The sequence below is a fragment of the Heteronotia binoei genome, unplaced genomic scaffold, assembly GCF_032191835.1.
Source record: "Heteronotia binoei isolate CCM8104 ecotype False Entrance Well unplaced genomic scaffold, APGP_CSIRO_Hbin_v1 ptg001011l, whole genome shotgun sequence".
Classification (NCBI taxonomy): domain Eukaryota; kingdom Metazoa; phylum Chordata; class Lepidosauria; order Squamata; family Gekkonidae; genus Heteronotia; species Heteronotia binoei.
The window spans coordinates 391517-415017 of NW_026800152.1; the positions used below are offsets into that span (position 1 = coordinate 391517).

Consider the following 23501-nt stretch of genomic DNA (forward strand, 5'->3'; position numbering starts at 1 on the left):
TGAAGAAAACTGAATTAATCAACTAAAAAAAGTTGGGTATAAAAAACTCACACATAATTCTCTGAAAAATGTAAGGTCTATTATCCTGTATCTCCTCTCATGTTTCAAAATGAGGCATTAATGTCCCTTGTTGGTGAAGCATACATATAATTTTGCTCAAGTCCTTTGTTTAGAGGAACATAAAGGAAAAACTGAGTAACTGTCATTCTGTGGCAATAAGAATAAGCATGTGTTTCACAGGAAAAATGATCTTGAACAAGTTTTTGGAAAAGTATAGCCCTGTCCCCAGTTATGTATATTTTTAATTGGAGGGAGGGGCTACATTAACTCATCTAACAACTGCAAAATTTCAATAACATCCATGAAATGCAAGTGCTTGTTACCTAGCAAGGAATGCTCCACTTCCATATTTGACTTGAAAAGGTTTTTAAATTTCACTGGATAGTGACTATGGCTTCAATTGACAGGTCTACAATGGTTATATTTTTAAGGCTGTGAACTCCCTAAGAAATACCTGTATCTGAAGACAGGCATGTACATAAAGATATATACTTAACCTTTCAGAGATTATGCATATGTTATCTATAAGTAGCTCTAGAGTTCACAAGACTTCCACAACATGAAAAGTACAATAATTGCTTACAAATCTCCAGACACTGATGTTATATGCTGGTATGCACCTGAATATTTAAAGTTGGAAAAGTATCCTATGGTACACAACTCTTCTGAAGATGCCTGTTTAACTATTCTGATCATGGCTTTTTATTTATAAAATAATCACACAGAAACCAGTATTATGCTCAGACCAAGTAGTTTATTAGTCCTCTACAATTTAAAAAATAAGATTAGCCATTATTGGACAAACTACATCTACACAAATAAGTTTTTAAATAAAATTAGGAAAGGAATAAATTTATTTCTGGGTGCAGCATTATGTTCCATTTTCTGAAACAGAAGGAAACAAGATTCTTGGAAAGTGTTTTGTATAAAAACCCAAAATGTTTAGCCCAATTGAAGTAATTTATGAAAAAGTGTGCAGCAAATAAGCAGCTCAAAAAAATTGTAAACAAAATTTAAGGCCAGAAGTAACAAGCTTTTTTCATGATGAGTCACCATCCTCTAATACATTATTCTGATCAGCTTTTCATAAACAGTCCACCTGATGAGGTGAGGTTTCAGACTGGGAATATACTGGAAACCTGTGCAATGAAGTAGTGCAATTTTCATATCTCCCCTGTTGACATATTGTTTTGCAGCAATGACAGTCCCCAAATGCTTGCAGAATTCCCAATACTGTCTTCCCTCCTCTCAACAATGTTCCTTCAACTGGTAGAAGATTCTTCAAACACGGGTATTCAGTCAGATTCTTCCATTTGGTTGGATTACAGAAGTCCTGGTGCCACAATCATTCTTTAATCTAAACAAACCCAAGAATATTAAGTGAAAACTTCTGAAAAAAATATTAAAGACACTGCAAATGTATGATTTCATGTGTCAAAGTTTCAAGTGAAAATTTACCAATTTGAATCCAAAACTTCTGATTAGTGATGTACCATATACAGGAACAATCCTGAACTTTCTAAAAGGTATAAAGGCCATAATTTAAGTAGGAAAGCATCTGCTTTACATGAAGATCTCAAGAAAATTAATGGCTTCTCACTTAAAAAACCTTATGTAGCAGGCACGAAACCCTGGGGAGTGGCTGCCCATCAAAGTAGACTATATAGAACTGAATGAACCAGTACAGACTTGGTACAAAGCAACATTTCAGAACACATGTTAAGAACAACTCACATACAGATCAGTACATAGACTGTAACCTTGCGCTTACTCATGTTAGTTATGCACTTAATCACATCAGTGAGACTGAGTACAGAACTGCAAACAAAGTCCTTTGGAAATGACCTAGCCATTTCTTCCATCAGCTGGAATGAAAGTACAAAGTGGCAGAAATGTGATACTAAGATGCAGAAACTACATCTTAATTATTTTCATTCAAACCATTTTCTGCAAAAAGTTGACAATCATGACAGAAATTGGTGTACAATGACTAAGCTTCTTCTACACATTCAAGTCACTATCAAAGCATGTGCAATGCTAGCCAAGCAGTCTCCATCAAGGAAGAACTAGTGAATTACAGATTACCATAGGAAAATATAAATTCATGCAAACCAGATACGAAGCATGGTTTGCAGGACAAACTAAAACTACATCAAGTTTACCAGCTTGATGTAGCAGCAAAACTACCATTTGTTGCAAAACAGGAACTATGGCAGAAGAGGGTAGTGGTAGTGCATGAGCCCATAACTTTCCCCAGGCTCATTCTACGCAGAACAAGATGACTTAACTTCTACACAAAACCAGTGTGACCCAAGATTATAATTAAAAACTGTTTTAACATAATGTCCTTACACAAAGTAAAGTATATTTGCAGAGCAAATTGGTAGCATATAGGAATGGGCAAGGAATGCAAAAATGGTGATTCGTTTCATTTTGTGTTTCATTGGGTTGCCAGATCTTGTGGTTTTGGTTCATGTGGATTTTTTGTGAACTGAATTATTTTGGTTCATTCAGTTTGGGAAGGCACAGAACGGCCCCCTAGTGGGTAAGAGAGGTGAAACTTGTGGAAAACTTCAGTGGATTCTCTTCTACCTGCTCTCTGGTGCAAATTGGATTTTGGGTGGCCAAGCCACAGCTCCCTAAAGCAGGTACCCCAGTTATCTGCTCTCCAATGAATATGTCAAGCTGGGGAAAGAAAGGAAAGCTGGCCTGCAACTTCTGGTCCATTTCACCCCAGGAAGCTTGGAGGGGAGTGAAACGGATTAGAAACAGCAGATCCACCCTCCCCAGCTTTCTGCCTTCACTTTTCAGTGAAACTGACTAGAAGCTGCAAGGAGCTGGCAAAAGCAGAGCTGCAACTTCTAGTCAGTTTCACTGGAAACCGACGAGAAGACAGGGAGCTGGGGAAAGCAGAGCAGTAGCGTCTAGTCAGGGCTAGCCCTAGGGTGCACCATGCCCCAGGTCAACTCACCGCCTGCCACGGCGCTGCGCCCCGCTGTCCCCCTTCACGGTGCCTCCCTATCTTCCCCCCATTTCAATGTCCAGGAAGGGTGCTTCCCAGGCTATTTAAAGCCCCCCCCCCCCCCAGATCAGCAGGTAAAATGGCGCTGGAGGCTCATGATTCCCATGCCAGCCCTCCGGCACAATCACTATCAGTGCGGGGTTGGGGGGGCAGAAGCGGTGGGAAGGAGCCGCCGAAAGAGCAGCCACCGCTACTGCCTCCTCCCCTCTTCCTTCCTGAATCCCATGGGAAATACTGGGGAGGACCAAATTTGGTGCCAGCGCCCTGCCGGTGCCCTAGACAAATGCCTAATTTGCCTAGTGGGCAATCTAGTCCTGCATCTAGTTAGTTTAACCGGAAACTGACTAGAAGCCACAGGGGGTGGGGGAAAGCAGAGCTGTAATGTCAAGTTTCACTGGAAACTGACCAGAAGCACAGGGAGCTGGAGAATCATGCCAGGCTGTCCGGAAAAACAAACCAAATGACATGCCAAGAAAAAAGGCAGGCTCGTTTTTGTGTTCAGGTGCAGTGAGATCAGATGAACCAGTTTGGAACAAACTATGAATCAGCCATTTTTAGCACAAATTACAATTCATGGTTTGGTTCATGCCCATCCGTATTCTCAAGTATTCACATATACCAGAAGCCAGGCTTCAGATTCAGTGGGAGCTCACAGAAGCGCAGTTCTTGCACCTTTCTGAGAGTTCCACCTCCTTCTGAGAGTTCCACCTCCTTGTCCATTGAACAGTCCAGCTGCATAATAATCCCTGGATGAGTCCCACCACCTATTTTTCTACAAAACGATCCCTGCAGTAGCCTGTGTCTTTTAAAAATAGTGGTTAGAACACCACTAATTTTATAATTACCACTAATAAAATAATTGATAAACTGATAAAATAATTTATAAATTGTACTATACCTCTGTGACAACTCCTGCTGCTATGGTAGATCCACTGTATCGTAACATAAATCTTCCAAGTTCTTTAAAGTCTTTATAAAGTTCTAAAGCTACAGGTCTTTGTGTCTGCAATTCTATTAGAGCATTCTGTCCTTTAGCCAGACACCTACAAAGAAAAATATAATTTTCTCTTCAGTTGTATTACTGCAGAAAAGAGTGCATTTCCAGCTTCTTGGCTGAAGTTAACTTTAAATTAATTCAATTTCCAGCTCAAATGCAGAGAAATTTTCTTTTCTAAAACAATGTAATGTCAAGGAAACTGCTCTCTTAACAGCCATACATTTTTTGCATGAATGCAATGAAATTTAGTTTTAAATGTTCCTTTCTACTTTCCATGTACTTCTGCCAGGAAAAGGAATTCATCAAAGCAGCATTGGCAGCGTCTTTTTGCATGCCATAAAATAATCTGGTACATAATATTAAAGAAATGGAAGGAACCAAAGGACTGTTACATCCAAACTGCATCAAATGTCATTTGGATGTTTATGCCACAAGCAAACACCACACACAGCCCCATAAGGCACTTATACAGTGGACACTTTCCAACTCTGCTTGAATAATATCTACACTGTATGTTGAAGAGGAAGAAAACAACTTCTTGCCTCCAAATCTGGGGCAAGCCTCCAGTGCAACAGACAGTCATTATCTGATCATGAACAAAATTCATTCTCTAAAACTTCCCAAAGAGAACTATATTGAAGTACAGTTAGTTACTCGAACTATATTGAAGTACAGTTAGTCACTCTAAAACTTCCCAAAGAGAACTATATTGAAGTACAGTTAGTCATGCGAAATCTCAGCCCTAACTGAAGTAGTCTCTTATCCCTGCAAGATGAGTCCTATGATCTTAGGGAGGTGAACATCTGGGACAGTGATTTTTTTTTTCTATAAATACCCTAATCACTCTCAATTTCATTAGGTAAGATCAGGGCTTTTTTTTTAGTAGGAATGCACAGGAACACAGTTCCGGCTGGTTTGGTGTCAGGGAGTGTGGCCTCATATGCAAATTAATTCCTGCTTGGCTTTTTCTACAAAAAGCCCTATGTGAAACGATGGTGACATCAGGGGGTGTGGCCTAATATGCAAATGAGTTCCTGCTAGACTTGTGTGTTTTTTTTAACCAAAAAAGCTCTGGGTAAGATATTCCAAAATTCTGTTCACACAATAGTTAAAAGTCTCCTATTTTCTGTTTTCCCGAGGCAAACAAATAACCTCCCCCCCCCCCGCCCTGAAATGGATTCCTGGATATATAGATAGAAATGCGCTAGATTTCCCTCCTCTTTTGAGAATACACTGTCCTTCCCTATTCTCAGCTTCTTTAGTTCTAGACTGCTCCAGAGAAGGGGAGGAAATTCTTGGTAACTTATTGACAGGTCATTCCTGCCTCACCCTATCTAGCATTCAATCATATGCGTATCTTCTCAGAAGTTAAGTGTCAAGGAGGCTTGCTCTCAATCAAGTGAATACAGGACTGCAGCCATAAAAGATCAAGTTATATGACTGTATACATGCTGCTGAAACTCACTGTACTTCAACAGGATAAGAACATCTGTTTCACAGTATTTTAGGAACTACACAGAAGATCATTTGCATCACAATATACTTATTATAATGTGAATCGGTCTCTAACTATACACATTCAAGCAAGACTTATATTACACAACATTCAGAATTAACAAATTACCTCATAAAATACTTACTTAGGGTTTTTCTTTGTGACTTCACCTGTATTCTTGTGAAGCACACTCAATAACCTTCTAATAGTGGCAGGCTCACTTACAGTTTGATAATATAAAAGCACCTAAAACAATAGTTTTGTTTTAATTGATAATGCTCCTGAAGCTTATTCAGCAGCTGAAACATAAATCCAGAAAAATCACCCCTCTTGATGCATTTCCCAAAATACAAGATGAGATTTTGCTTTCTGCAGGAAACCCACCCATTATTACATTGCTCAATGCTCTCATTTCATCATACAACCCATCTGACACGACAACAGCTTCTCTTGTCTGAAGTGTTTGTCTACTCTCTTGTCCAATACCTTGATCCAAGACTGAGACTTCCAAGGATTACTGAATAAAGTCATCTTGTCAAGCACAATATCAAAATGTAGACTGTACATTATACTCAGGATGATAAGCATCAGTGTGCAATACTGCACTGATAGGATGAGCATGATTTAGTTTTTAGTGTTTTAAAAACTTGTAAGACCTTCTGAAACAACTCAGTGCTCAGACTCACAGGGAATCCTTTGGTGATGGGGATCTCAATATTGAAGATGAGAAGTCGCGCTCTGAAGCGTGTACAGACTTTAATAGGTTCCTTTGGACAACAAAATATACAGCCAACCCTGCAAAAGAGGTAATGTGGAAATCAATCAGACTGTATACAGACAATAGTTTTTCTCATTTTTTAATTCAATTAGATGTAACAATAAAATGTAGCTTATTTAAATCACAATTGTTGAACAAACTCTGGTTAGTCTACCGAATATACATAGGAAATAGCAAGCCTTTATTGGAATAAAACAGATTTAGCAGTAAAATAGCAATGTAAATAATATAAATTCCTAGATTATAAAGTACATAGGGAGCTAAAATATATACAATAAGTAAAATATATATGAGTCGAGTTTAGCCAAATTAAATAATTAAAAGATAAAATGTGGTCATTCTAGAACCATTCTCTGTCGTATTTCCATGGCCTGTTGGAGAAATCTAGCCACCATTAAAGTTACCTCAGCGCAAGTGTCATTTAAAAGTTTGTGGACTTTGCCTGAATCAGCACAGCCCAGCATATCTGCTAAGATATCTTTCAAGTATATACAACGAATATCTTCATAAAGAGGACAGTTCAGTAGTACATGGGAAATAGTTTCAATACACTTGGAATTACAAAGACAGTGTCGGCTGCGTTTGACACGGTCGACCATCAGCTACTGACGTGCCGCCTCGCCGACGCGGGGATTCAGGGGTTGGCCTTACAGTGGCTTTCCTCTTTCCTGGAAGGTCGGGGACAAAGAGTCGCAATTGGGGGGGAGCTATCCCGGAGGTGCACACTCGATTGTGGTGTGCCCCAAGGGGCGGTTCTCTCCCCGATGTTATTTAACATCTACATGCGGCCTCCTGCCCAGATTGCCCGAAGGTACGGGCTAGGGTGTCACCAGTACGCTGATGACACCCAGCTCTATCTACTGATGGACGGCCAGCCGGTCTGCGCCCCGGAAAATCTTGATTGGGCACTACAGGCCGTGGCTGAGTGGCTCAGACTGAGTGGGCTGAGGCTAAATCCTGCGAAGACAGAGGTCCTTTGCTTGGGTCGCCGCAGGCCGGGAAGGGGAATCCCCCTACCAGTTTTTGACGGTGCGCCGCTGACAGCGGCGGACAGGGTCAGGAGTTTGGGGGTGGTATTGGAGCCTTCCCTAAAGATGGAGGCTCAGATAGCAGCTGCTGCCAAGTCTGCGTTTTTTCACCTTAGGCAGGCAAGGCAGTTGGCCCCCTTCCTGGAGCGCGACGACCTAGCAACAGTGATCCATGCTACGGTCACCTCGAGGTTGGACTACTGCAATGCCCTCTACATGGGGCTGCCCCTGTCCCGAACTCGGAAATTGCAGCTGGTGCCGAATGCCGCGGCCCGGCTGTTATTGGGTCTCCCAAAGTGGGGACACATTCGGCCGGGTCTTCGGACCCTGCACTGGCTTCCAGTGATATACCGAGTCCGGTACAAGGTGCTGGTTATTACCTTTAAAGCACTATATGGCCTGGGACCTGCCTACCTGAAGGACCGTCTCTCCCCACATGTTCCCCAGAGAGTACTGAGGTCGGGAACACAAAATCTCCTCACTATCCCTGGGCCAAAAGAAGTCCGCTTGAAATCCACCAGAGAAAGGGCTTTCTCCATTATGGCCCCTACATGGTGGAATCAGCTGCCAGAGGAGGTGAGGGCCCTGCGGGACCTTGTCCAGTTCCGCAGGGCCTGTAAGACAACCCTCTTCCGGCCAGCCTACACCTAGCTAAGATGAGAACTCAATGTAGCTTGCCAGGCTTCTGTTTTATATGTTTTATATGTATTTGGAACGTTTACTGGTTTTTAAGGTTTTAACGGTTTTAAATGTTTAATGGTTTATATATTTAAATATTGTTTAATTTTTATGTTGATCAATTGGTGGAAGCCGCCCTGAGCCACTTGTGGGAAGGGCGGGATATAAGTCATAGATAAATATTAGAGTACTCAATGCTGTTAAATCTACCAAATAGGATAGCAGATGGTAATGCATTACATCTCATTAACAAGAATGCACGCCGTTGCTGTGGAGCTTGCAGAGAGGAGAAATACGACACTAATTTCCCTACTGAAAGAAGAAGTTCAAAATTCAGCGGGGAGCAGGACTTGTCGGCCAGGCTATATAACGTTTGCACTTCAATATCTAGAATTCTGAGCTTAAGTTTCAAAAAAGCTTCTTTTAAGGATAGCATAAGTAGTGAATCTAAATCAATGCCCATAGATTTTATTTTCCTCTCAATAAATACTAGCCAATTTGACAAATTAGATTCTGAGAGCAGTTGATATAAAAGGCTCTCTGAGTCAGAGTGGAAATGTAGCCGAAGCCAGTATTTAAGTGACATTAGCCATGCTTGTGTTTCCACAAGATTCGTCCCTGTTTCTAAACACAAAACTGCATATGGTACGCACTTTGGGAATCCCAGAATTTTCCGTAGGAATTTTGATTGGACACCTTCTTAGTTCACTAAATATTAAACCGAATATACATAAAAAGGCCACAATTTGTATATCCAAGTTAGTCTGTTGCTTGCTTCCTTTCCTTCTTCCAAGCACAATCCCCACCAATAACCTGAGCTGCTTGCTGGTAAAGCTGCACTATTTACAAAGCCTGGTTGTTATTGGTCAGCTGCAATAAATGGAAAAGGAAAGCCTCCTCCTAAGTTTTGGCTAAGGAGTGCTAGTTCTCTGCCTCATTCCTATCCAGCTGGTATTGTTGGCTCTTCCAGACTCAAAAGACAGGAAGGAACACTGCACTGGAAATCGTTCCATTATATATCTTGGGACACCCACTACTGACCAAACTTGCTTAATGTAAGAGCCACATAGAAGAAATGTCAGATGTTTGAGACCTGCAAGACAGGAATGTCAGATGTTAAAGGGAGGGAGGGATTAAGGAAAGAAAATAGATAGGGGAGGGAGGACAAAGAGAGAGGTGGAAAGAAAACAACTTTAAGTGCATTCTCCAAGCTGCTATCTGGCTTGGCTAGAAGAAGTGATTAAAAGAGAGAAATGCCTTCTCTAAGCTGGCCAATGGGGTGGTGGGGGCTTTGTCACTAGAATGTAAGACCAAATTTTCTTGTATAAAATCACACTCCAGATACATTGAGCAACAAGACAAATGATGTCAGCAAGACTCTTTGCACAATGCTTGGTATCCACGACTTGTGTTTCACAGGCAACTTCCAAATCATATCACCACCATCCCATTACAGGAGTATACCTAATTTATGGCTCTGTTCAGACATAAAGCAAAAACATGGTTTTAACTGATTAAATTTGTGAAACCAGCTGACAGCTCACAGACAAGAACTGAAATCATAGTTTGCTATGACAGAAAATGATTTCACTTCCCTCTTCTGCTTGGGAGGCCACTTCCAGAAGACAAGCCAGGATTTAACCAAGATATCTACATTCAGATATCACACAAAATCATAGTTCAGACTAGCTGTGGTTAATAAAGCAACTTCAGATTCTTGCTTGAATGATCATACTTACCCACTTAGTGTTACAGCTTGCATTCAGACCACCACACTAACCATGGTTTAACTGATGTATAGCTTTTGTATGATGTCCAAATAGAGCCGGTGACAGATTTTCCAGTTTTTGTTTTTCATGCAGCTCAGTTAACCAAAGACAGAATTATATATGGATGACAAACTTATCCCCGTTCCATTAACACATCACCTACTGTATTATTACTCATTTTTATATTTTGTAGAATTTCAATGAGAATCTTCAAAAGCTGTTCTACATGTGAAGCACAAACACTGTTTTTCCCCCTCACACACACACAGACAATTCACGCAGAAGGGAATCCCAGTGCTCTGATGTGATCCTGGCAAGTCAACTGAGGCAGTGGCCAAAAAAAGCTGCCTCCACATTTAAATACAGACATAGTGAAACCAAGCACACCAGTAAATGGGGTGCAAATTACAGGCAGAAAGCTCTTCACAAATCTAAAACTGGCTCCTGTTAGAAACTCTTCTTCTATTGTGTCCTTCTGAGCTCCTGTTAGAAACTCGAGAGGCTAATCCTGAACAGAATCAGTGACAGAAGTAACAAATGTGCCCCTATAGGATTTAGACTCTGTTGTGGTTGGGAAGACCGGGTTCTCAGCTTATCGACTTTCACTAAGGCAGGGTATCACAAGTGTCTTAAGACATAAGCAGTTTTCATTAATCTGACTGCAGTTTATGACACAGTCTGAATGGCCTACTGTACAAGTTTTTTCAGGTTGTCCCCTGCAGAACATTATTTCAACTGCTAAATAACTTGCCGAGTGATAGAACTTTCAAAGTAATCATGGGTCAAGTCAATCAGCAAAGCAGAAGAACTGAATAATGGTCTATCCCAGAGCTCAGCCTCTCACAGTTCTTTTCAATCTATACGTTGCTAATGTTCTCAAGATGAAATCCAGGAAGTTTGGTTATGTCAATGACATGACCATTGCAATAAGGCACAAATCCATTGAAAGGAATGAGGAAATACTGACTAAAGAGTACTACTATTGTAAATGGCACCTTATCCCAAGTTCACACAAAACAGAATGCTCCTTTTTCCATATCAATAACAATCTTGTCCACCGTGAACTGAATATCTACCTTAATGGCACCCAACTTACAAACAACCATACACCTAAGTACCTTGGTATTATTCAGGACTGGACCATAAGCTATAAACACCATCTTGTATGTAGCACTGAAAATACACATGCAAAACAACATTCTCCAAAAATTATGGGGTACAACTTGGGGTGCATCTACTACAACACATAGATGTGCAGCTTTGGGGTTGGTGTACAGTACTGAGGAATATAGTGCTTCAGAGTGACTTAACAGCCCCCATGTCCACAAACTTCATGTCCAGTTCAACACAACAAGAACTATCAGAGGAATGTATTAAACCCACTCTGACCTACTACCTGAGCCACCCTGAGCCTGCTTCGGCAGGGAGGGCAGGATATAAATGTGAAGAATACATAAATATATAAATAAATAAATACCCACATTGTGCCACATTGCTCCCCTGCATCTCCAAAGAAAAGATACTCTTCTTTGTGAATATAGAAAGATCATCAAAAACAGAGCGTTGCCCATCTACAAAGCCATGGCTGAGCAGGCCTATCCAGACTAAGATCCTGACACCCAGCAACAAGAGCTGCACAAATCCAGCAATTACAAAATTTCAATCTAGGGAATGAATGGTTGCATTCTCCAAGAGCCAATCCTCCAAGAGCTTACAGGGCTCTTAGTACAGGGCCTACTGTAAACTCCAGGAGGATTGGCTACAGTGTAGCCTAATATGCAAAGGAGTTCCTGCTACAAAAAAAAGCTCTGCTCCTTCCCTCTTAACACTACCCTAAAGTAGGAGTAAAGCTCAGAGTGTCATGTGCATGGAAAAACAAGGATCCCTTGTAAACCAGAAATGAGTTTTGAAGTGGGTTCGTAACCCAAGGATACAAGCAAACTTGCTCTCTATGAGTAACACAAAACTACAGTTAAGTTGAGAGAGAGATGGGGAAGATATCCATTTCAGCAAGGGGAGTACAGAACTACATATTCCCAAGGCTGCAAATTGTTCCAGTGGGTCTTTGTGAAACAAACCTCAGTGGCTAGAACTGGGTCTTTACCAAATGAGTGCTCATTTGGGCTTTAGTGTAACTTTCAAAAAACAGAACTATGCATGTCAGAGACTATACTTTGCAAGCAACTCAATGTAGCATCTAAATTTTGACAAAACTGCTTGATTAAGGTCAAAATACTGAGCTTTTCATTGCCTATGGCCTGCTTCACTCTTGCTTGAAAGTTTCAGGTGGCCAAGTTCTCTCCCACCCCCATCCCCCCCCCAAAAAAAACTGGTAAACCACTGGTTATCCAGCACAACGGTTACAAAGTTTCTTGGTAAACAAACCGTTGCTTAGAATACAACCCTTTTCTGCACTCACTTGATTTTGATGATATCCATGCCAGTCAAAGTGAGACTAACGTGATCTCCTGCTGCAGCCCAATCCACTGGTTCATCATGAAGAGCAATTCCTAGAAATGAGTAAAATCAGAACTGAACAGTAAACTACCTTGGTTTAACAGCTACAAGCATTTGTTTGTGCCAATTCTGCTGCACAAATCATTGCTCATCAGTTTTCAGTATGAATTAGTTGATAGTAAAAGCTGTTGACTAAAACCTCAGAGAAACGTTTTTGTTTTCTGGAACCACCATTATCTCAGGTTACTTTGGATATTCAGAAAGTTCTCAGCAAGTCACAACTTTGAGCTGTAAGTACGTCACCCTGTACAGATATCACAATTGTGAAAGTATGAGTGCACAAGAATTTGACAAGCCTCTCATCTTCCGCTCTTTATGTACAGGCACACTGCCCACAGCATTTTAGCTGTTTTAAATATTTTGGTGGTACCTGCTTTCATTTTTCACCAAATGAGTTTATGCTTGTTTTCTACGTAATGGTGAAACAAACGAATGTGCTATGCGGCATACTAAAATCTGTACTAGAAATCATCAATATCTTATACAAAGTTTACAGAAGAAATCCTATAATAAATGTAACTGTATACATACACAAAGACTCTAAAGCATTTATGCTTGCTGGAATCAATAACAGGAGATGATATATAGAAAAAATTAGCAAGTATTAAATCTAAAAAATACTAATACTGCTTGACTGTAGAATAATTTTATGTGTTATAGTGCAACACTGACAAGTGAATATAATTTCAAGTTTTTATATTTATATTATATTAAATTTCAAGTCAATATAAGTTTCAAGTCTTTCTTCCTGTTTGGAATATAAACAAAGCGTATTTCAAACTCAAGACTGTCATGTCAGAATGACAAGCCTTGTTCATTAAAACAGTACTGGTATTACAGTCATGTATAAAGTAAACTATTCAGTTATTAATTAGAATAATGACGTAGAAGAATGAAATGCTGTCTGCAAAGCCATCCAGTTGATTTTAATGGAGATTAAACATGTTTAGTTTGCTTTGTAATATCAAAATTGTCAAGAACAGTTCTCCTGTAAAATGAAAAAAAAGAGAAAAAAACCCACCACTATTTGGTATCCTTGAATCCAAATTCCAAGGTGTTGCCTTCTTGAGAATTTCAAATCATCCCCTCCCCTAATATGGATGTTTTTAAAAAAAAAAAACTTCTGAGATCTTTTTTCCTTTAGTTAAGTCTTCAAGGCTCAACAGGGTCTTTTGATTTGTAGAAGCACACATAAAAATTTATGCATGTAACTAATCAGTTACAGCCCTCCACTGAGCCTGTCTACTTTAGTTCACAATGGTCCTGCTTCGAGAGCATTTTGGTATCCAACAACTGTACCAAAGAGTCAGATGGTTCTCAAATTGAAAGGACCACCTCACTATGAAAAGTGAAATGCTTGTCCTTCCATAGCCAAGGTTCTATATGTCCTTTGAAGTGGATCAGAAGAATGACACAGATGACTATACTTCTCTCCTCTAATCATCTTTATCATTTTTATTTGTGTGTATCTTAAAATTCCCTCCCAATATAAGGGATGCCTAGCAAATCTGTCAATAAGCTTGATAATGATACAATAACACAGAGACATAAACGAATCCTTCATCAGCAAGCTCTTCCCCTGTCAACATTAAACTCTGCACATGCAGATCAGTAACATTAGAATGAAGGGGACTGGAACCAGTTACAGTCACTGAGGGGATCAAAGGATGTGAGTACTACTAGTCTTAATGCAGGAGCTCCTTTGCTCACATAGCAGTCCTGAAGTGCACATGGAACTTTTGCACACAAATCGTATGAGCAGCATTTTCTCATTTACTTCAGTGTTCCAAGACACTGTATGCACAAAGATTATCTTTATTAGCTTGGGTCTATAATAGTTTTCTCTTAATTATTATACTGAGATGTCTTTAAGCATTTGTTGATTATGTTGATTATGATTTTCACCAAAGTGAATCCCTTAGCAAGGCAATCTGCACTATCCTCTTCTCCTCCTGCAATTACCAGGAAGAACTCCAGATTGCTGCCAGTTTCAAGAAGTATTTAGTATAAATCAAAACAAATCTACTATATTGAAATAAGTTTTTTTTTTCCTTCTGTAAGCTACATTAGTTCCCTCATATTTCTGGTGAAGTATTTGGCCAACAAATTTTACTACTGCTTCTGTCAGAAATGCTCTTATGGGCAATAATTATCTACCTATAAAAACTGTTAAAAACTCTAGATGGGGGGGGGGGGGTGTTACACTGTTCTAAAGCTTTGGTTTTCTTGTTAAACTAACTCAGGGTTGTCAAACACTCAGTTTAGGGGCCAAGTCAGGCCCCCGGAGGGCTCCTATCAGGCCCCCAAATAACTGGTTGTCATCTGCTTCCTTCTCCCTATATCTTGCTTTCTTCTGCATCACAGCTTGCTTTGCAAGGTTTACTCAATTGCACAGGATCTACAGAGCAAAGCCTATATTTTCTACATTGACTGAGACTCCTCCCTTGGGGAGGAAGGGGGGAGGGATAGCTTCATTTGCCAGGCTCTCTCAATTGCACAGCAGAGCTACTGAGCCAAGCCTCTCTTCCTTCTATTGGCTGAGGATCCTCCCTCCAGTCCCCTGGGGAAGGAAGGAAAGAGCCAGAGCTACCTTTGCCCAGTTCCCTGGATCCCATGGGAGAAATGCAAATAAATAATCTTTAAGACCAATGAGTGGTAACGTTTTAAGCATGTTTTGTTTTTTTAAAATATATATATATATATATATATATATATATATATATATATATATATATATATTTGTGTTGTCTGTGTTATTTATAAATTTTGTATCTTTGCTATCTAATCTTAAATAGGTACACACATGCCCCAGCCCAACATTGCTCGGCCGAACTCAACATGGTCCAGCCCAACAAGGTCCCATTTATGTCAGATCCGGCCCTCATAGCAAATGAGTTCAACACCCCTAAATTAACTATTAATGAATACTGAACACCATAATAATTCCTATTTTACAATTATTCAATCATTCTAATAAAGCATATATATGAAGTAATGTCAGCTCAATGCAGAGGCTGAAGGTTCATTTCATATCTCACATATAGTTAGATTGAAACTCATTCCAGTATACACACTCAAGACTACTGAATACACTGCACACTGTCTGTACCTTTGACGGTGCATGTTTCATTAGGAGGCATTGCTAGCAGTCGATCTCCAATCTGGACATAGCCTGCTTCTATTTTACCAGTCACACAAAATCCTGTTCCTTGATCTAGAATAAACAGGATGAGTTTGAGAGAGTGCCATCATTTATGCAGATATTTATCAAGATAAAGGTCAACAGTTGTGAAAGTCACAATGAAAACTGAACACAGATTTCAAAACTTTGCAGCATGATTTTTACTAGGAAATGAGATGTAGATAAATCAAAATCCAAGCAGCAAGTGAGAGATCGCTATACTGTATGCAGTGTCCCTACACATACTTGTATAATTTCTGTCTCCTAATATGTGTACATAATATGTGTTGGATATTTTAACTGTCCTCCACCCCCACAAGCAGGTTGTCAATGAATTCAAAACAGTGACTACTGACTGGACATGATGGTCACTTAATCTAGGAGATGGGAACAGAGGAGAGAGGGGCTGAGGTCAATGGAAGAGCATCTGCTTGGTATGTAGAATGTTCTCAGATTCAGTCCCAGGCATCTCTAGCTAAGGATCAGGTAGCAGCCATTATGAAAGACCTCCACCTGAAACCCTGGAGAGCTGATAACGAGTGTGAGTAGACAGTACTGATTCTGATGGACCAGTGGTTGGATTCAGTATAAGACAGCTTCATTTATGCTATACCTTTGCTGTAACTACAATTTCCAAGACACCCAGAGATGCATATACGGAAGACTGCTTCCTTATGTACACAGCCCTTGTTGGATTGAGGCTCTTGGAAGCAAGTTTACTAGGATTCTTTTGTTTTTCTCCTTTGGCAAACACTGAAAGTATCTAGCAAAAAACCTCCTGGAATCAAAATTCAGGTGGCTGGATTTCAAAGACTATAGGAGAAAGCACTGAGACACGCTGGCACACATTTAGCAACATGCTGATACACATAGCATATATTAAATGCTGCACCAAGGCAACATCACAAACTATGGAATGTCCCAGTCATATCACTTCTATATGCAGAGTCAGTGCCAGGAAACAGACTAATTGTAATGGTTTCCGTAAAACCAACTGCCAGTAGAAGGCACTAGTGGACATGAATTTGCTCTGCACTCTCCTCCCCTCTGGGGCAGTTCCTGAAAGATTATTCCACCAGGGGCTGAGAGGCTGAAAAGCCAAAGGGCCATGGATAAAGTCTGTCACTTTCCTCTGTCCCCTTTCCCTCATAACTATTTGTCCAGGCAGGTCTTTCCACTCCAAGTACAGTCTTCCTTCTGGTTGAAAAGAATTTGAGAAAAACTGTATTTCTAAGCCCCTCCGCCCAGCAGTTGGCTGAATCTCAGCCATTATCATTGGATGTTGAACATTTTTAATAACAAGGATGCATTAAAAATTTTTAATATAACCCTTAACCCAAATCATTCATATTTTAATTTTTAAATTTCATGAATATGAATTGAAATATGAAACAAATTTCATTTTAAAATATTTAACAGACTTTACTACTAACCTTTAAAAACATCTGATACACATAATCTGAACGGTTTATCCACTGATCTTTGAGGTGGCTTGAAAGAATCTGCAAATAACCCAACACAGCTTGTTAAGAGTCCTGTATTTAACGGAAAGCAATTATAAGATTTCACTTATTTACCTCTGCTGTGATCCCTGGCTATAATTTTAAATTACTAATAAATCTTAGCAGTGTGATACTCACCAATCTGTTCTAGCAGGCATCTTCCTTCATACCATTTGGTCAGCTCACCTGACTGACTTCTTGTGACTAGATTTTCACCACCAAGCCCACTGGTTGGGATGTAAGCTACATCTGACTCCTAGTTGACAGAGAAGTTCGATTTATGGGGAAAAATGGCACACAACGTTTTAATAGCATAATACATTTCTCAGCTTTTGAAAATGCAAGTCAAGATCCCCTGCCTTCTTAAGTAAGAAAAGACTAAAGCTATTGAAGCAGTTACTGGAGATTACTGGTGAGTTCTGTCATGAATGAGATGAAGCTTTGGAAAAATTCTATAAATAAGTACTTGCAGTTCTCCTATCATTTTCCCTCACTGCTCAGAGCATTCTACACACATTATTTATTTATTTTGTATTTTTGTGTGTGTACGTACACACCTGAAGTCATAGGACTTCTGGTGACTGACCCCTACTGGGGGCCTGGAGGATATTCAGAGAGATGGCTGAATAAAGCCCCCTCCCCAACTTCTGGTATTCCAAGGAGGTCTCCCATACTTGGCCCTGCTTAGCTTCCAAGAACTGATGAACTTGGGCTTGCCTGGGCTATCCAAGTCAGGGCCTACACACATTTTTTTTAAAGGGCAAAGCTGTCTACCACTATCTCCCTCCAGACTCTTTTAATGTTGCTAAAAATATTTACAGATAATGGATAAGATAAATGCTCTTCAAAGAAACAACTCGCATATGTTGAAGAGCATGTTAATGCCACTGTATGAATGCAGATCAGAAAATATTTGAGAGTTTTGGTGATCACTGGGCCTTGATCCTGTGCAGAGGTGGAAGCAATCTTCATAACTGCTAGATGACTTCATATTTTTTAGAGTCACCAAACTTCTAGATTTTGTTCTGCTGAGGGGTGGGGAGATGCTCAGATATCCATTGCAGTTTCAGAACACAATTAAAATGAAGTACATGCAAAAACTCCTGAACTTTAAGCAGAGAATATTGTCATGGCATCCAAAGCCAGTTAAATCAATCATATGAATTTTATATTATTTGTACCTTAAAGCCAGCTTGCTTAAGGAACTGCCCGAGTTTAACAACAATTTCCAGAAATCTCTCGTGTTTCCAGTTCACCTGTAATAACATATTTCAGTAAAAAAAGAATTATTTGGACATTACTCTCAATAAACACTTCACTCATGTAAAACAAATACTAGCATCAGCACTACATTCTATTGTTATGAATTGTAGACAGAAGTCACAGATTGATTATATTTTTTGCTGAATATCCTGAGCTCCTATGCCCTGTCCACAATTAGGTGACCTTCCTAGACAACTGGAACAAGCTCTCTTGCCGTCTGACTCCCAGCCATGTGTTAATCTCTGCCAATCAGGATTAAGTACTAATTCTTCTCTTCCTAACTGAAATCCCCCAGGTAAAATTTAAGCCTCAATATTGACTCCTTACCAACCAGATGCACATATTTCATGCATATTTCTGTAAATGGTTCAGGAGCAATGGACCGCTGGCCACAGAAATCATGCCCTCGTGGAAAATATGAGCCAAATTGGCTGAATAGAACAAGTGAAGCAGGAATCAATACTTGACCCAGAGCCTTCTCTAGCTAAAAGATAAAAGGAAGTACTTCTTCACCCGAAGAGTGATTAACACATGGAATTCACTGCCACAGGAGGTGGTGGCAGCTGTAAGCATAGATGGCTTCAAGAGGAGACTGGATAAACATATGGAGCAGACGTCCATCAGTGGCTATTAGCCACAAGGTATATATGGAACTCTCTGTCTAGGGCAGGGGTGTCAAACATCTGGTCTGGGGGCCAAATCAGGCCCCCGAGCAACTGGCTGTCATCTGCTTCCTTCTCCCTCTCTCTTGCTTCCTTCTGCATAACAGCTTGCTTTGCCAGGCTTGCTCAATCACACAGGAGCTACAGAGCAAAACCCCTATTTTCTCCATTGGCTGAGGCTCCTCCTCTTTAATTGTGATTGTCTGTGTCCTTTATAAAGTTTCTATCTCTGCTGCCTAATGGGAACACACACAGCCTGGCCCGATCTAACATGGCCCGGCCCTCCAAGGTCTCATTTATGTCAGATCCGACCCTCATAACAAATGAGTTTGACACCCCTGGTCTAGGGCAAGTGATGCTCTGTATTCTTGGTACTGGGGGGGGGGGGGGGCAACAGTGGGAGGGCTACCCAATTTTTTGGCCACTGTGTGACAGAGTGTTGGGCTAGATGGGCCACTGGCCTGATCCAACATGGCTTCTCTTATGTTATTATTTTATTATTATTATTAGTTTATTTATATTCCACCCATCCCCCCCATAGGGGCTCAGAGCAGAGTACATCATAAATAATAAAATCACAAAAACATCACAACAGCATCACAATAAAAACCAATTACAATATTCAGTACAACAGGATGGTCCAGCAACATGGTGTAATAAGATGGTATAGCAGGGCAGTACAGCAGATCAGCGCAGTAGGATAGTACAGTAGGGGAGGCCAACCAATCTTATCGTTACATCTGAATGCATCTTATGTTGAGACTTAATGCTGCTCTGGTTCCAAGGAAGAAAGGTAGATCACCCCCAGCCTGAAGGATATCCAGCTTGCCTTGACCAGGGCCAGGGTTTTTTGGTCCTGGCCCCGACCTGGTGGAATCAGCTCCATATGGAAATCCAGGCCCTACCAGATTTACTACATTTTGTAGGGCCTGTACAGGCTTTTGGTTGAGGCAAACGGGTGTCCTTACATCATTGCATATTCCATCTGTTTGGTCTCCCCTACAGTTTCTCTTACAGTAATTTATTATTTTACCATCTGATTGTTACATCTCGGGCTGACGCATATGTTTTAATCTGTAAAATGTGCCTGCATTGCCTATGTTATATTTTACTATTGCTTCCAATTTTGATTGTTCTATTATTATTTTATTGTTGTCTTTTAATTGCTATTTATTTTTGCTTGTAATCCGCCCTGAGCCCACCTATGGGAAAGGGCAGAATATAAATCTGCGAGCTAATTAAATAAATAAATAAATAAAATATGCAATAAACTTACAAGAACAACAGTACAATCCTAAATATATCCATAGGACAAAAACACTGTGAAAACAGTCAATCTTGCTTCTGAATAGGAGCAAGATGTGATATTTTTATATTCCATTTTTGTAGAGTACAACTTGCTTGAGTGCCAAGGACTTTTATGAAGAATGCTCTGTCTCAAAAAATTGTACAGAAATACAGGTGTTCTAAGAGAACATGTGCAGCAACAGAACATATACTGTATAGAACTTCAGATTGTAAATTAATAAAAAACACTCCTGTGTTTATTAAGACAGAAGAAAAACCCTAAAGAAGTTTCTGTGGAACTTAAATGGTTCAGAAAGTACTGCATTGTGCTGAATTAATAAAACTGATAAAATGAATAAAAATACCTGAAGGAAGAGTAAAGAATCATTTCCAGAAGGAATGTACTTTAATAAGTTTTAAAATATCCATTCAGCTCAAGACACCAAAGTTAAACATTTGCTTTCAAGTTGATAACGTTCATAAACTGTGTTATATTCTCTGTAAGAGGAAATACTTAATGCAAAAAATAAAATACCTGATCCATTTTATTGACTGCAACTGCCAGCTGTGTTACCCCAAGTGATCGAACTAATAGCCCATGTTCTCGTGTCTGTCCACCAGTTTCAAACCCTGCTTCAAACTCTCCTCTACTGGCATCCACAACTAGTACAGCCACATCAGCCTAAGAAAATAAAAGAGTCACAAAGTCAATGTGGCATCAGAGGTTCATGAGCAGGTGCAAGATTCCAATTATCTCAGAGTTGCTAGGGGGATAAAGATAAGGGAAGTCATGTATGCAACCCTAAGCTCAGTTGGAAAAGGGTGGGATTGAAAAAATAGATATTGTAGTTACTAGTATCAGGAGTGGTTTGAAGCTGCTTATCTTCATCTTAAAATGTATCTAATTTTAGTGGTTAAACAATTTTATTTGGTAATATATGGTAATTATATCCAATACGAATAAAATGTTAATAAACACTTACTACCTTCCCCATACATTACACTTTCCCCTCCTCCCCTCCCCCCAAATCTTGACTTCCGCCAGTGCAAATTACCTAAAATTCTGATATCAAAAGGTATCTTTAACTTTAAAAGAATCTTAATTAAAAAAATATATACATATATCATTTTGCAGAGAAATAAAAAAACACATTTCTTATACTTTATAAAGTCCCACCCAGTTATTATAGTTCATCTTCTTTCTTCTACTAAAAACCTAAGTGGTATTCTCAAAAATTACCCAATGTCCTTTTACTTTCCATTCTTTTTCTATATATCTTCTGAATTTATCCCAATCCATTTTAAATCCCTCTAAATCATAGTCTTTCAAGATTCTTGTAACTTTATCCATTTCACTCCATGACATAACTTTTACAATCCAATCCCATTTTTCTGGTATTTTATCTTGCTTCCATAACTACGCCTATAATGTCCTAGCAGCTGAAAGCAAGTACCAAATTACAGTTCTATCTTTTGGAAATTTCTCCATTTGTAATCCCAATAGAAAAGTCTCTGGAGTTCTCTTAAGTTCATATCCCAAGATTCTAGAAATTTCTTGTTGAATCATTTGCCAAAACCGTTTCACTTTTTCACAAGTCCACCACATATGGTAGAAAGAACCTTCATGCTTTTTACATTTCCAACATTTATCTGGCATCTTATTGTTCATTTTTGCTAACTTTTTAGGAGTCATATACCACCTGTACATCATTGTATAACAGTTTTCTTTGATACTATAACATGTCGAAATTTTCATAGAGTTCTTCCACACGTATTCCCATGTTTCCATCTGTATTTCTTTATTAACATTAATTGCCCATTTTATCATTTGAGATTTTACTACTTCATCTTCAGTAGACCATTTCAGTAATAGTTTATATAGTTTTGAAATCAACTTTTCATTATTTCCAAGCAGAACATTTTCTAGTTCAAAGATTTCAAATTTTCACGGCTGGTAACATCATTAGGGTTTGTAGAGTTGTAGAGTCTTTCCTTATCACTACCCTTCCAGGAAGCCCCACCAAACAATGGGCACATCCACAAACCAATTGTCCTTTTATCACACCCCCTCCAGCCTAGAAATAGCAGCTCTCCAGCAGCCCTGGCCCCACTCAATGCACAGCAGCCAAGAAGGTCTGAGCGCCTGCTCCGGCTGCAACGCCACTGAGGATGTTCTCCGCAGCTGAGAACGAAACGTCTGGAAGGAAAACTTTCTCCAGTAGAACACGGCACTTGATCCCGAAAGACTCTACAAACCCTAATTTTCTAGTTCAGTTTGCACTTTCCTTATTCCTTCATTTTTAACTCATTTTCCACCAAGCTCATTATTTGTTGCATTTGGAACCAATCATACTTATTATTCAATTCTTCAGCTGTTTTCAACTCTAACTTGCCACCTTGTATTTTTAATAATTGATTACATGACAACCATCTTGCTTCACCCATCTCCGCTGATATTTTAATTACTTCTGCTGGCACTATCCACAATGGCTTCCTTTCATCTTCCTTTCATTTCCTTTCTGTATTTCATCCACGTATTCAACAAATTATTTCTTATATAGTAATGAGAGAAAAAACCATCCATCTTTTTCTTCCCATAGGACATATAAGCGTGCCAACCAAATTTATTTCCATGACCTTCCAATACTAAAAGTTTTCTATTCAACAACGTCACCCACTCTTTTATCCATACTAGACATACTGCTTCGTAGTATAACTTTAAATCTGGTAGTTGAAATCTTCCTCTTTCTTTTGCATCTGTTAAAATTTTCATTTTAATTCTTGGTTTCTTTCCCGCCCATACAAACTCTGAAATTTTTCTTTGCCATTTATTGAATTGTTTACTGTCTTTCACTATCGGAATAGTTTGGAACAAATACATGATTCTTGGTAACATATTCATTTTTATTGCAGCTATTCTTCCAAGCAATGACAAGTTAAGTTTATTCCATTTTACCATATCTTCATTCATTTTATGCCATAGCTTTTCATAGTTGTTTTTATATAAATCAATATTTTTCATTGTAATCTCCATACCCAGATATTTTACTTTAGAGGTAACTTCGCATCCCGTCAGCTCCTGCAATTCTTTTTGTTTACTCCTTGCATATTTTTGCATAAAATTTTTGACTTCTCTTTATTGATGTAAAATCCTGCCATTTCTCCATATTCTTGTATCTTACCTAGTAATAATGGTGTATAGGATTTTCATTTATAAATATTACAGCATCTGCAAATGCTCTGTATTTATAAGTAAAGCCTT

At 39.4% G+C, this 23501-nt stretch overlaps 1 protein-coding gene across 2 annotated transcripts in view; it reads right to left on the reverse strand.

Annotated features, from left to right (window-relative positions):
- Positions 1-794: 794 nt before the first annotated feature.
- LOC132590900 (HBS1-like protein) overlaps positions 795-23501 on the reverse strand; it is a 91847-nt gene continuing 69140 nt past the window's right edge. For both annotated transcript variants that reach the window (XM_060263825.1, XM_060263826.1), the window contains 10 exons: positions 20775-20921; positions 18209-18283; positions 17166-17283; positions 16959-17027; positions 15454-15558; positions 12247-12337; positions 6261-6369; positions 5720-5820; positions 3981-4125; positions 795-1417 (listed from right to left, as the gene is read on the reverse strand). In XM_060263825.1, the coding sequence (XP_060119808.1) occupies positions 1406-1417; positions 3981-4125; positions 5720-5820; positions 6261-6369; positions 12247-12337; positions 15454-15558; positions 16959-17027; positions 17166-17283; positions 18209-18283; positions 20775-20921 (972 nt within the window). In that variant the 3' untranslated portion in view covers positions 795-1405. The remainder of the gene's footprint in view (positions 1418-3980; positions 4126-5719; positions 5821-6260; positions 6370-12246; positions 12338-15453; positions 15559-16958; positions 17028-17165; positions 17284-18208; positions 18284-20774; positions 20922-23501) is intronic.